General features: G+C 53.7%; 4 protein-coding genes across 4 annotated transcripts; 3 read left to right on the top strand and 1 right to left on the bottom strand.

The window, feature by feature from the left end:
* Positions 1-74: 74 nt before the first annotated feature.
* Positions 75-1,458, bottom strand: BO95DRAFT_451667 (NAD(P)-binding protein; the record flags this gene model as incomplete). Its single annotated transcript, XM_025588097.1, has 5 exons — positions 75-388; positions 465-564; positions 621-829; positions 891-1,071; positions 1,201-1,458. The coding sequence occupies 5 exons, from the start codon at positions 1,456-1,458 to the stop codon at positions 75-77; spliced, it is 1,062 nt and encodes a 353-aa protein (XP_025444301.1).
* Positions 1,459-2,050: 592 nt separating this feature from the next.
* BO95DRAFT_491986 (acetyl-CoA synthetase-like protein) lies at positions 2,051-8,820 on the top strand (the record flags this gene model as incomplete). The annotated part of the gene is made up of 5 exons (XM_025590676.1): positions 2,051-2,645; positions 2,719-5,703; positions 5,768-6,042; positions 6,111-6,203; positions 6,260-8,820. 5 exons carry the CDS (start codon positions 2,051-2,053, stop codon positions 8,510-8,512), a joined length of 6,201 nt encoding a protein of 2,066 aa, XP_025444300.1. The 3' UTR covers positions 8,513-8,820.
* Positions 8,821-8,968: 148 nt separating this feature from the next.
* Positions 8,969-10,595, top strand: BO95DRAFT_409726 (F-box domain-containing protein; the record flags this gene model as incomplete). Its single annotated transcript, XM_025584149.1, has 3 exons — positions 8,969-9,223; positions 9,276-9,668; positions 9,736-10,595. The coding sequence occupies 3 exons, from the start codon at positions 8,969-8,971 to the stop codon at positions 10,420-10,422; spliced, it is 1,335 nt and encodes a 444-aa protein (XP_025444299.1). The 3' UTR covers positions 10,423-10,595.
* Positions 10,596-11,364: 769 nt separating this feature from the next.
* On the top strand, positions 11,365-12,619 carry BO95DRAFT_451663 (NAD(P)-dependent alcohol dehydrogenase; the record flags this gene model as incomplete). The annotated part of the gene is made up of 2 exons (XM_025588096.1): positions 11,365-11,581; positions 11,664-12,619. The coding sequence occupies 2 exons, from the start codon at positions 11,365-11,367 to the stop codon at positions 12,617-12,619; spliced, it is 1,173 nt and encodes a 390-aa protein (XP_025444298.1).
* Between the last annotated feature and the right edge of the window lie 284 nt (positions 12,620-12,903).

Below are 12,903 nucleotides of genomic sequence, written 5' to 3'. Positions count from 1 at the left end.
AAGAAAAGAAAAGGGAAAGGTAAGGAAAAAGCAAAAAGACCAGCAGAATTCTTCTGTCTTCAACATGTCCTTTCTCAGTTCTTCAAGGGTTCACAGCCAATTCCGCGGGCAATACTCCTTGCAATAGGCGTCATGCCTGGTTGGCCGTAAAACTCGCGAAGCAACTGCATCGCCCGCCCGCGGGGCTGAATGTCCGCGCAATCGTGCAACTCCCCGGGCATCGGGCGTGGAATCAACGGGTTTTCGGGCTGTAGCTGCTCCAGAATGGTGAGGACATCTGTCCAGTTGGCCGACTCACCAAAGGCGAACAAGCGTTCCGAGGCTACTGTCGGCTCGAGCAAAGCAATCACAAACAGCCGGGCGATATCTTCGACGTCGACAAACCACTCTGGGACGAGTCAGTTGGTGGACAACTATTCAATCCAAAAAGAAGAGGGCCTGAATTGAAAGGCTGAGAGGCTCACTGGGTGGAACAAGAGTCATTGGGGTACGGTCCCCGTGAAGCAGGCCGCGTACCCAGTTCATGGTCGAGCCGGGGATCTCGTCCATCAGGATCTTGCCGACCTGTTTTGCTTTAGCGAGGGAAACACACGCCAGGAATTGGAGGGACGAGAACAAACCGCAAACGCTGCGACTACAGTGTTGAACTGAAAGGCAGGTCGGTGGCAGTGCACCCATTCCCACGCCTCCCACTCACAGATCATCTTACAGGCGCTGTATACCTCGACCTGCCGTTTCTGCACCCCTCGGGGCGCAGCGTCATGTAGTTGCGTCTTGAGGTTCCAAGAGGGCGATAAGGCTTTGAGAACAGCGGACACATTCCAGGTATCTGATTCGGGTGGGAATTCAGGTGAATGCCAAACAGCCATTTCGTTCAATTTTATGCTTACCTTGGTCGACCACCATGCCTTGCTGTCCAGGGTTTGGAGTATACGACGCCATTGACGAGGAGATGAGCACCACCCTACGCACGGATGATACTTGTGACGCCGCCTGTAAGACGCTCAAGGTTGCTTGTCGGGACCAAGGAACCACCTCATTGATGTCAGTTCCTAGTGTGAAGTCGGAGACCTACACGAAGTCACAGACATTAGAGACATAGGGCTGTAGATTGGGAAAGGAGAAGCAGTACGAGTGAAAAATGAACGATGACATGGAAAGTGTGGACCGTGTCCGCAGGGAGAGAAAGAGATTGGTCACCAGGTGTACGACCCCATCCGCGCCGGTCAGTATAGCTTCGATGGCCTCGGGATCACGAAAGTCCGGCACGAGAACTGTGTGAAAGCTGTTTGGCCCGAACTCTCTCTCGTAAAAGGCATTTAGCCAAGGTTTAGGGCTGCGAACGGTGCCGCGCACGCGGTACCCCAATTTGAGCAGTTCATTACTGGTGTGTGACGCCAGGTAGCCGTTGGCTCCCGTCACGACGACTGTAGATCCAGCAGGGAGAGCGAGGTTCATCTCAGGGAAAGTAAATCTGTGTTCTTTCTGTATGAACATTTCAATGATCATTCAAAACGCGGCTCTAGGTCAATGATAATCTGGGGGCATTTTATTGTTGATGATTATGGCTCGGCAAGTGGGAAAGCAGATTCCCGATGACAAGCTCACCGGATCTGGACCCACAAAGCTTAGATGGGCAGCAGAGATCTGGTTTGGTGTCAATCTGTCGTAATCCCGAGTGCTTCTAGCTCGCTGTGTGTCGGTCTAGATTCTTTGGATGAGGAGGGTCGGACATGCCGAAAGACCATGCCGTTCAGAAGACATATAACGTAATCGACCATTACAATGCCATGACAGAGGATATGACACATGACTCAAGCGCCGGCGACAGCGATGGGTCGGTGACCTGACCATGGCGCTGGACCCCGGTGGGTGGGCTCGTTCTCGATTGCCTGTTCTTGACGTCTTTTGACCCTAGAATCGACACTGCATCTTGGCCCCCGCTCCTCTGCCGATCTTTGTATCTTCTGGGCAAACTACGAAATAATATATAAATGCATGATTGAAGATTCAAGAATCAAAGCAAAGCGACTCATAAAACTCTGTTGCCATGGTGCTTGCCGAGCAAGACACTGTTTTAGGTCTTTTCGCTGGGCCAGTGATTTGCTGGCCCGACCATATCGCGGTAGACGATGGGCGCAAGGGCTCGAGGACATACCGACAACTGGACAAAGAGTCCACCGACCTGGCAGCGTCCTTGAAGGCCAACGGAGTGAGACCAGGCCACATAGTGCCTATCGTTACCACCACCTGCATACAGATGGTGGTAGGGATCCTTGGCATTATGAAAGCGGGCGCTGTGTATGTCCCCATCGACCGAGAACGATGTCCCCGTCACCGCATAGAGTATGTGATAAACAAAAGCCAAGCCAAGATCGTGCTATATACGGGAACTGAGTTCTCCGCCGGTCAGGCAAGAGCAATTCGCCTACCGATGGCTTCGGTCTCTCCTGATTATAACGACCAGGTAGCCAATCGCATCGACGATGTTCTCGCTATCATATTCACTTCTGGGACAACGAATAAACCCAAAGGTGTCCGGGTCAGAAGCAGCTCAGTAGCGCGCTTTGTGACTTCTCCAGGGTTTAACTACGATGTTACGCCGGCTGATCGGGTCTTGCTGGTCTTATCCGTTGGCTTTGATGGTACGTATCTTGCGATTTTCCATCGACCGATTTCGATCATCACGGCTTATCATGCTGACGGTGAATTTCACAGCGTGCATGGGGACCATGTTCAACACCCTGTGCAATGGGGGTACGTTAGTCCTGGCCGACTCGGATTCTCTGGCAGACCGCGCAAGAGAAAGCAGCATCATCATTGCCACCCCTTCGATCTTGGCGGCGCTCGGGCCCCCTACCCCCGCGAAGTATTCGAAATTGAGGCGCATTGTCTTGGGGGGTGAGACTGCCTCAGAACATCTGCTTGACCTATGGGATAGCATACACGTACCGATCTGGATTGCCTATGGGCCGACAGAGGCCACCTGCGCCGTCTTGACTCAGAGATTACAGCGTGACCCACAAACGGGACGGTTCTCGCCCACGCGACTCGGGCATCCGATTCCAGGATCCACGATTATGCTCTTAAACCCAACAGATGATAGCCTCATTACTGAGCTCAAGACGCCAGGGGAGATCGGGATTGCAGGACCCTGTCTCTCGGCCGGCTACCTCGACGACGCGATTCAAACCAGCGAGAAGTTCATTCATCTCGGTGGCCATACAACATACCGCACTGGGGACATAGCAGAGTGGGTAGAGAACATGGATGGCACTCGTATTCTGCAATTCCATGGGCGTGAAGATCGCCTGATCAAAAACCGGGGGTTCCTAGTCAACTTAGACCAGGACGTCGATCAGGGGATCATCCGATCGTGTCCCTCGGTGCAAGCGGCTTATTCACTGAAGCTCAATGGAATGCTCTGTACAGCCATCGTCAGCCCGCACCTGGATACTGGAGAAGTTCTGACCACCTGGAAGTCAGCGGCCCTGCCCTACGCCGTTCCCGACCACTTCATTCGGCTGCCCAAGCTGCCCTTGAGTTCCAACGGCAAAGTGGATCCGCATCAACTCTCATCCATTATGGAGAAGAGGCTTCAAAAACCCCGGAAAGCCCAGAGATCAAAGACTTCATTCTCCCAATTGAACCAGACGCCAAAGCAAATTGTCCTGGCCTGGTTCCAGGATGAGATGAAGGTTCCTTCCACTGAGATTGACTTGAATGCTTCGTGTATGTCAATGGGAGTCAGTTCGCTCGCTGCAGTCAACCTATCCTCCTTCTGCGGGCAGGCTGGTTATGCAATCTCCGTAGCTGATATTCTGGAAGCACCGTCACTCAAGCAGGTGTTTGCCCGATGTAGAGCGCCACCAACCGCGCCGAGTAGCAAGTTCTCCAGCGAGCACACAGGTCTCGTGACGCATTCAACCCTTAGCCCTCTACAGCACAAGATGGTATTGGAGACAAAGGTTGACCCCCGAGTGAATTATGCACAACACATTTCCTACTATCGCACCCAGGATATCAGGCGCATCAAGAAGGCATGGGAGACTGTGACGCGCGCAGAGCCGATTTTTTGGACGGTCTTCACAGAAAGTGAATCCGATATTATTCAACAGGTGGTAACGGAGAGCCAATTTCACTGGGAGGAACAGGCAGTTCGCACCTCACAGCAAGTCAAGAAACTTCAGGATGAGATTATCAGACGAACCGCTCTAGGTATGTCCGTTTTGGTACTACGCCACGAAGGGATCGAGCTGCCACGCGGTGAAAGCATGGTAGTGTGGACCACTCATCGTGCTCTGTTGGATGGATTCTCAAGTCTCCTATTGTTGAAGAAGCTGGATCTGGCATTTCAAGGACACGGAATCAAACCCTCTATTCCTTTTGCGCAAACAGGAAAAGATCTGTACCAGCTCCGAGAACGGACAAAGAATGAGGCATCGAGGTTCTGGGAAGATCGTCAAAAGGAGCTGTTAGAGTCCAAAGGCGAATTCAATATTCCTGATACAGTGTCCCAGGATAGGCGTGGCCCGGTGAATATCGAGTATGTTCACCCGGAACCTGTGGACCGAGTGCAACTGAACCAGAGGGCAAAACGATTGGAGGTAACCTCGGCCTCGATTCTACACGCCGCTTGGGCCTTGCTGGTCTCACTGTACTCTAATTCCAGCCAGGTGATGTTTGGGATGGTTCTCTCGGGCCGGGACTTGCCTTTCACCTGGGCCCCGTCTGTGATCGGCCCTTTAATTAATCAGCTGCCTTACAATTGCGCAATCAAAAGACAAATGGCCGTGTCTACCTTCGTCCAGCGCGTTCATAAGGACATTCGAGACTACGCGCGATTTCAGCTTTTTGAGAGCCCCGTGGGCACCCCGCCGATTACCACCATGCTCGTGGTGCAGGACAACGACATGCGCAGGCCATCAGTGATCCTGCCCCCATTGCGTGAACCACGCATGAGAGAAACTACCAGCCTTCCCCTTGTCATGGAGGTGCAAAGCGCAGGCGGGATGCGCCTTGTGTACCGTAGTGATCGGTTCACTGCTCCAACAATACAGGACGTGGCGGCTATCTTTCGAAACATCGTTCACCTTCTTACCAGCACCGATGACCGTCTCACTGTAGGGCATTGCCTTCACCACAGCCTTCCATCGCCCATGCATCACACTCTCCTGCAGCTGGGTAATACCGATCGACCAGAATCACGAGTGACCAACGCTGGACCGACACTCGGCAGCATATTCCGGAACACAGTGAGTCAATATCCCGACCTCATCGCTGTAACAAAGGACACAATTTCCATAACCTATCGCCAACTACTCGACTCGGCTCAGCGCGTGGCTTCTGCCGTCCTTTCACACGCGCGCCCAGGAGATGCCATTGCCGTGATTGCTGATCGATCCATCAACTGGATTATCGGAGTTTGGGCTGCTGTGCTGGCTAACACGGCCTATTGCCCGATTGATGCTTCATTTTCAATCGACTATCAGGTATCATTGGTAATGCAAAGCCGTGCCCCTCTAGTGTTATTTCCATCGTCAGAGCAACGCAGACGAGGGCGATTCCAAGGCGTGACAGCTGTTGCAACTGAGGAAGTTCTACAGACCGCCAAAATCCCCATTATGAGATCGAGGCCGACACAAAAACCAAGTGATGTGGCATACGTCTGTTTTACCTCTGGGTCGACTGGGGTTCCCAAAGGTGTGTTTCCTCGAGGATTCTCCCCAGAAGCTCGCTTTTCGTCTAATGTTCTCATTGCAAACAGGTGTAAAGTGTCTTCACCGGGGATTAGTGGCCCTTCAATCCCGCGAGGAATATCGGGTCTTCAGCCGACCGGGACGTCGGATTGCCCAGTTTCTCTCTCCTGGCTTTGGAGGTTGCGTATTCGAGGTCTTTGGTACTTTGTGTTATGGAGCCACTTTGGTGCTACGAGCAAAGGACGATGACATGTTGTCACATCTGGGCCAGGTGGACGCCACCATTCTTACCCCATCCGTTGCCGCCGAAATGGTTCCCTGGCACTTTCCTAACATCAAATTTGTGAGTGGGACATCTACTCTCCTCTCCTGGTTCTTTACATGACATTGCTGACACCACATGGCTGGTAGGTCTATTTTGCCGGCGAACCGGCCACAGAGCCCATTGTCGCCCGCTGGTGGTCCCCAGAGCGGCAGCTGTACAATGCTTACGGCTCTACCGAGGTAGATATCTTCCTTCTTTTGCCATTGCTCTTTTTATTGACGACGAAATTTGCTAGGCTACGGTAATGAATACCCTAGGCCGACTGGCCCCCGATTTGCCAATATGCTTGGGCAGTCCAGTCCCGTCCTCTCGGCTGTATATATTGAACGATGACGGGGATCTTGTTCCACCGAATACGGTCGGACACATCCACATTGCGGGTGTGCAGGTGAGTGATGGATACATCAATACGACATTGCCAAAACAGAATGAATTCCAGCAAGATCCTTTTGTCGATGGGCACGAAAGAATGTATCGCACCGGAGATTTGGGCCACTTTGACCACGAGGGCAATCTTTGGTACTGCAGCCGCAAAGACCGCCAGGTGAAGGTCCGCGGATATCGAGTGAACCTGGACGACATCACGCATGCAGTCTACCGCCTGGTGCCCACAGTCCGCAAAGCCGTGGCGGTTCTGCGTGAAGATAGTACAATCGTGCTCGTTGTATGCCCGGGTAGGGTGGATGAGGCCGGTATTCGTGAAGCCTTGCGCACCTCCCTACCGCCTCATTATCAGCCCTCTCAGATACAGATACTGGATAAAATGCCGACGACGAAAAATGGGAAGATGGATCTACAAGCGCTGAAGAAGGTCAACCCCAGGAGAGACTCCGGGTCGAAACCGGACACGCGAATCCACGCACTCAATGGAACGGCAAGAGCTATAGCTGAAGCCTGGAAACGCATTCTAAGCCTCGAGCCCTCCGCTAATATAAACGGAGAAGATGATTTCTTTAAACTCGGCGGAGACTCAATATCAATGCTCAAGCTGGCACGCGAGCTGAACGACACCTTTCAGATTCGGGTGACGGTGCGGGATGTCGTGTTGCGGTCTGTCCTGCGGGATCTTGCGGCCTTGATCGATGCCCTCCCCAAAGCTTCACTCAGCCCAGAGGAGGCCCAAGGGAAGAACACCAGGCGCCTAGGAACCACCGGGTTGTCTCCTCCAGAGACATTGTGGGTGCACTACTACACCACCTCTGAATGTCAAAGCGCGTTCAATGTTCCATTCTATGCTAGCCTTTCGCCACGCGTTGATCTCCACAGGCTCGCCTCGAGCGTGGAGGAGACACTAAATCGACACCGCATCTTGCGGACTCGCATCAAGAGGACTCGTAACGGGAACATGCGCACCATCTCGGACCAGCCCATCGAGGTGGCATATGAGACGACCATCGATATAGGGGAATGGATCAGTGAGCCGTTCCAACTTGATCAAGGCTTGGTTCGAGCCGCCATGACCAAAGATACATTGCTTCTCAATTTCTCTCATCTACTTTGTGACAATGACACCCTGACACATCTCCTGCAGGAGATTGGGAACTTGTATCACGGTAAACGAATACCTGCTGTGAAGCGTGAATACTTCGACGAGGAACCCTGGTCCTTCCCGGTGCCACTGCCAAAAGAGTTAGAAGCCTTCTGGAGCGCCCATCTAACGGGCCTTGAGGTTCCACGTTCTCTAGCGGTGCAGCGAGCCCGTTCTTACCGTGGAGCCTCCGTGCAATCCATAATCCCCGTATCATCAGCAAAACGTCTCCGGGAGACCTGTGCGGATTGCCATGTATCGCTGCGACATTTTGCTCTAGGTGTTGTAGCGATCACTTTGCAGACACTAGCCAATACCCGAGACGTCGTACTCGGATGCCCATACATCAACCACTCCAATGAAGCAGGCGCAGACACGATCGGACTCCACCTGGAGCCGCTGCCTCTTCGCTTCAGGGTGGCAGATTCCTCAGAGTCAACACAGACAGTTGAACATCTACTGCGGGCGGTGGAAACGACAGCGCAGTCCGCCGTAGCGCATGCGGTCCCGTGGCATGCGTTGCTAGCGCTGTTGGGACTCCCATTTCCCTCCACTCACGAAGCCGTTTTTGACTGCGCCGTCACCTTTCGAGAGGAGCGCAGTGTTGAGGATGGCCAGCAGCTCCCGGACATCGATGGATTGGTGCCTCACCCAGTCTCGCCCGATGGCGCGATCTTTGCTCTCCTGTTCGAGTGGCGTTTCACGGCCGATGAGCAGGGGGTGTCGCTGCGGCTGGGCTATAACACGGATCTTCTGACTCATCCTTTGATGGATGCACTGGTCCAGGTGCTATGCGTCGCTCTGGATAACATGCTTGATCTCAATCTGACGCAGACGCGGTTGCGACACGTGCTACGACAAGCCCTAGACGACGCTTGTCTGCGCGCGGGGGTGGAACCTCACTCGGTGCGGGATTTGGCGCGCAAAAGTTTGATCGGAGCTGTTCCGGTCGATGTCTGACCTTATTATGTCTGACTAAAGAATGTACTGTGTATTTAAGGTGATTCGAATAATTAGTTGAATTGAAATAGTTGTTTGATCTGCCATGGATGAACCAAAGTTCTCGACTTAAACCCCGAATAGCCTGGAGTGGTGATGTGATAAATGGTAGTCTGATGCTGAGCTCGATCGGACCAGTTGAGTTGGTCTACAATCTGGGCCGGCGATGCCAAGGTTTGCTCTCTAGGTTTGTGAATGATGCAAAGGCAGGTTGACTCATTTTCAAGACACAAAGTCCGAGTGGAAACTTTTGGAGAAGCTAGTGTGGATCAGGGAATTCAACGATCGGGCGGATGCCAAGACCACAACCAGGCAGCGGCGGGACTTGCTGCCTACGGCCACCAACAACCATAAATATATGCAGAGCCTCCACACCCCACAGGGCATCACATACACACAAACATCAACAACCTCACAATGACCAGCACCAACCTCGCGTCTCTCCCGCTGGAGATCATTCACCGCGTGCTTTATTTCATGGATCTATCCTCGCTTTGCGAACTTGCCCTCACCAATCGCCGCCTGAGTGCAATCAGTCAAAGGGAGCTGCTGAAGGTGGTGACCGTGTACCCCCGGAAAGAGAGTCGAGAAAGATTTCAGGAGATCCTCGAAGACAGGACTCGGGCACGACTGGTGCACAGGTTATACCTGGATGTCAGCGCTTGGGCCGGCGTAGATTCTCCTCCTCTCTCATGCACACTGAACCCTGTACTCATCGACACAGTATTTCACACAAGCACGCTATGTCAATCAAAGCAACCGCGATAAGGAGATCCTCCAGTTGCGCAGATTCATGAAGCTCGTCCCGCGCTTGAAGGAACTCCCCTCTCTACGAAGCATCGTGCTTCGCTTTCATCCGGGCTGTTATGTCGAAGATACCTGGGATGACTACTTTCAGAGTGCCGAGTTCCGCTCCTGTGTAATGACTGAGTTTCTCTTGGCGGTGGCGTCCCTCGACGAGCCCGTCAAAGAGTTGGCCCTGTGCAACTTCCAGAACATCAACCCGACGGACCCCACGGTGGTCTTGAATCTCACCCAGATTTTGGGCAGTCTGCGCGCACTGCGGCTGAATATCGCGAATGAACACGACGAAGGCAACGGCGAAAACGATCTTGAGGTGGGACGCTCTCATTTTTCATTCTCCTTAGCTTTTCGCATCTCCCAGTCTCCTGACCAAGTTCTAGCAAGACGATCCGCACAAATTCTTCCCCGAACTTCCCTCCTTCTGGCTGACCCCGGCGGCCGCGACCCTCGAACACCTCACCATCTACTCCAGCAATTACTTCGGCTTCTACCCCAAGCTGGATCTACGAGGGGTTCACCTCCCGCGCCTCAAGACACTGGCCCTGGGCAAGTACGCCTTTGTCCACGACTCCCAGCTCCAATGGATCCTCTCGCACGGCGAGACCCTAACCGAGCTCTACCTCGACAAAACCCCCATCCTCTTCGAGGTCTCCGTCTACAACAAAGACCGGGCCTTTCTGGACTCTGGCCGATACACCCACAAACCCGGGCTACGCGAGAAACACTTCGCGACGTACGACAAGCGCTGGCACCACTACTTTCGGGCTTTTCAGGCGGGGCTCCCGCACCTGCGCCATTTCCGCTACGGGCGCTCGGAACCGTGTGGGGAGGATGACATGACGCCCCTGGAGCGCGAGACGGAGATTACGGTTGGGATGCATGACGACAGTTACATGGTCTTCTGCGACGGCTTCGGGCCGACGCCGTATATGCATACCACGATCTATGACAGCGATGACGAGGAGCCATCCTATAATGGTGATGGAGTGGATTGCGTGGGAGAAGATCAGCAGGCGTTGGTGGGGTTGCTGGGGAAGATTGGGCAGCCGTTGGAGGTGGAGGATTAGAGGCCCCGCCGAGGTGGTAGAACGTCTGGACGATGTATATGAAGCGTAGAAAGGATGTTCTCGCTGCTCTTTGCATTGGGGAAGCCCAAATGGCATTCTTCCCATCCCAGAAAGAGAACACATAAAGAAAGAGAAAACGGAACGAAAGCAACACGCCGGGGATGCCGCTTTTTAGTCCGTCCAAAGTGACCTGCTGTAGGCCGGACGTTTCTATAGTCAACATTCGAGAACCCATTGATAAAGGGCCTTGGTGCCTGGGGTGCCGAGAAGAGAGCCAGCACGTGCTTTGAAAAACTTAGCCCCGAGATATGATGCCTCAGGCGAATCGACCCATACCTTTGCCCTCCGCTTCGCCTATCACGTGTATGTCTATGTCTTGTGAGCTATCTAGAACTGATTGAGAAGGTGACTGCAAAGATGACTTTTCAGAAGTTATCGCAGTGCGCGTGTAATGGGCAAAACCTCGTGGCATGCCGGCCGTAGCATGCAGTAGCAGCGCATACCGACGGCCAGATGCTCCCTATAGAGAAGATGAGGGATGGCTATGGTGGTTGACACACGACTATATCATACTCATAACAAAGCTAATCAAGACTCACATTTGAAGGATCTTTCAAATGCCGGACTTTCCGCCAGGGCTCGGCGGAGTGGGTCTCGGGCGCAACTGATTAACCCGAGAGAAATTCTCTATATCCGTGTCCCAATAAACCCGCGACAGGAATCCACATTACGAATCATCCTTTGGCCTGTTCCCACCTCAGCGTTCGGAAATCCGGATGTATTCAAACGCCGCGGTCTCGATGTCGGCATGCCGACCACCCCCTGAGACTATATGATCTGCGCTATGGTTCTCGGGATGTTCACTCGGCAATGGGCTGAGACGAGCATATATCTGTTAAGACCATGTGAGAACCTGCGTAAGCTGTATAACAAATATCGACCATGGCTGACCTCCAACGCACCACCGGGCGAGCGCTGGTATCTTATGGTCCGTACAAAGATGGAGGCTGGAAGCTCCGCAACGTTGTTCTGCGACCCATCCGCGACCACGAGCTACTGATTGAGATCATTGCCTCGGGCATCTGTCAGACTGACCTGCATTTCGCCGGGTTAGAAAGTGGCCCTGGCGTGCATTATCCGCGGGTGATGGGTCACGAAGGTATTTGCCGTCATTCCCCTGCCGTTGTCGCTCTTCAAGGCATATTTAAACCACGATCCTGACAGACTGTCTTTCCTTCCAGGCGCGGGATACGTGAGACAGGTCGGACACGGGGTCACCACCGCGCGCGTCGGCGACCCAGTTCTCATGTCCTTCTCCTCCTGCCAGACGTGCCGCTGCTGTCGCCGCGGCCACCCGGCCCATTGCTACAATTTCGACCGCATTAACTTCGAGTCAACGTCCACGGACCGCGTGTTCTGGGAGGAAGGAGCAGCAACACCACACACCAGCGAACCAGAAATCCTCGGCCGATTCTTCGGACAATCGAGTTTCGCTAGCTGGACGATCGTGCAGGAGTCCGCGGTGATCAATGTGGCGGGCATGGTCGAGAAGAAGGAAGAACTGCAACTGCTGGCCCCATTGGGTTGCGGGATCCAGACGGGGGCAGGAGCGGTTCTCAATGCGGCGGGCGCACGGCGAGAGGATACGATAGCGGTGCTTGGGCTGGGAGGGGTGGGCTTGAGCGCTGTGATGGGCGCGCGCATCGCGGGGTGTCAGACGATCATCGGGATCGCACGCAACGAGGCCCGCCTCAAGCTGGCCCTCGAGCTGGGAGCAACGCATGTGGTTCGGATCGACCCCGATGCGGATCTCAGCCTCGTCACACAGGCGGTTCGTGCGCTCACTGGTGGCACGGGAGTCGATGTCACCCTGGAGACTACCGGGGTGCCGGAGCTTGTGGCCGAGGCGGTGCGCATGACGGCTAACAAGGGCAAGATCGTGCAGCTGGGGACGGCGCCCGAAACGGCGACGCTCAATCTCCCCATCCATGAGTTTATGGTGGCAGGAAAGGTGTTCATGGGTGTCGTGGAGGGGGATGTGGTGCACCGGGAGTTCGTGCCGAAGATGATCGAGTGGGTGAAGTCGGGTCTGTTACCCTTGCATAAGATCGTTGGATTTTATCCAGCGGAGAACTTCGAGGAGGCGGTCCGCAATGTGAAGAGTGGAAGGACAATCAAGCCGATTCTTCTGTGGTAGATAGGACAATTTATAGCAGAGTTGATGCTCAGAGTCTCCAAAACAGGGCGTGTTTGTTCGGGCTAGCTTGGATCACTTACCATGCAGTCGCCCCGATGCCGTTTTCCTGTAATTATACGTCGATCAATGGTGATGGAATCTAGTTCCAACATAACTTGAAATTGCTACTTGAGCCTTTGTGGACCTAACCTTCGCGGAACGGCTCATGCATGCCAATTACTGCAAAGACCAAGGTTTGTGTATGCCCGTTGTGGCTGGCAGGTCAACTAGTTTTCTGGTACTTT

This window comes from Aspergillus brunneoviolaceus (assembly GCF_003184695.1).
Source record: "Aspergillus brunneoviolaceus CBS 621.78 unplaced genomic scaffold BO95scaffold_19, whole genome shotgun sequence".
Classification (NCBI taxonomy): Eukaryota; Fungi; Ascomycota; class Eurotiomycetes; order Eurotiales; family Aspergillaceae; genus Aspergillus; species Aspergillus brunneoviolaceus.
Note: the sequence above shows the minus strand (reverse complement) of the source record. Positions and strands in the feature narration are given on the sequence as shown.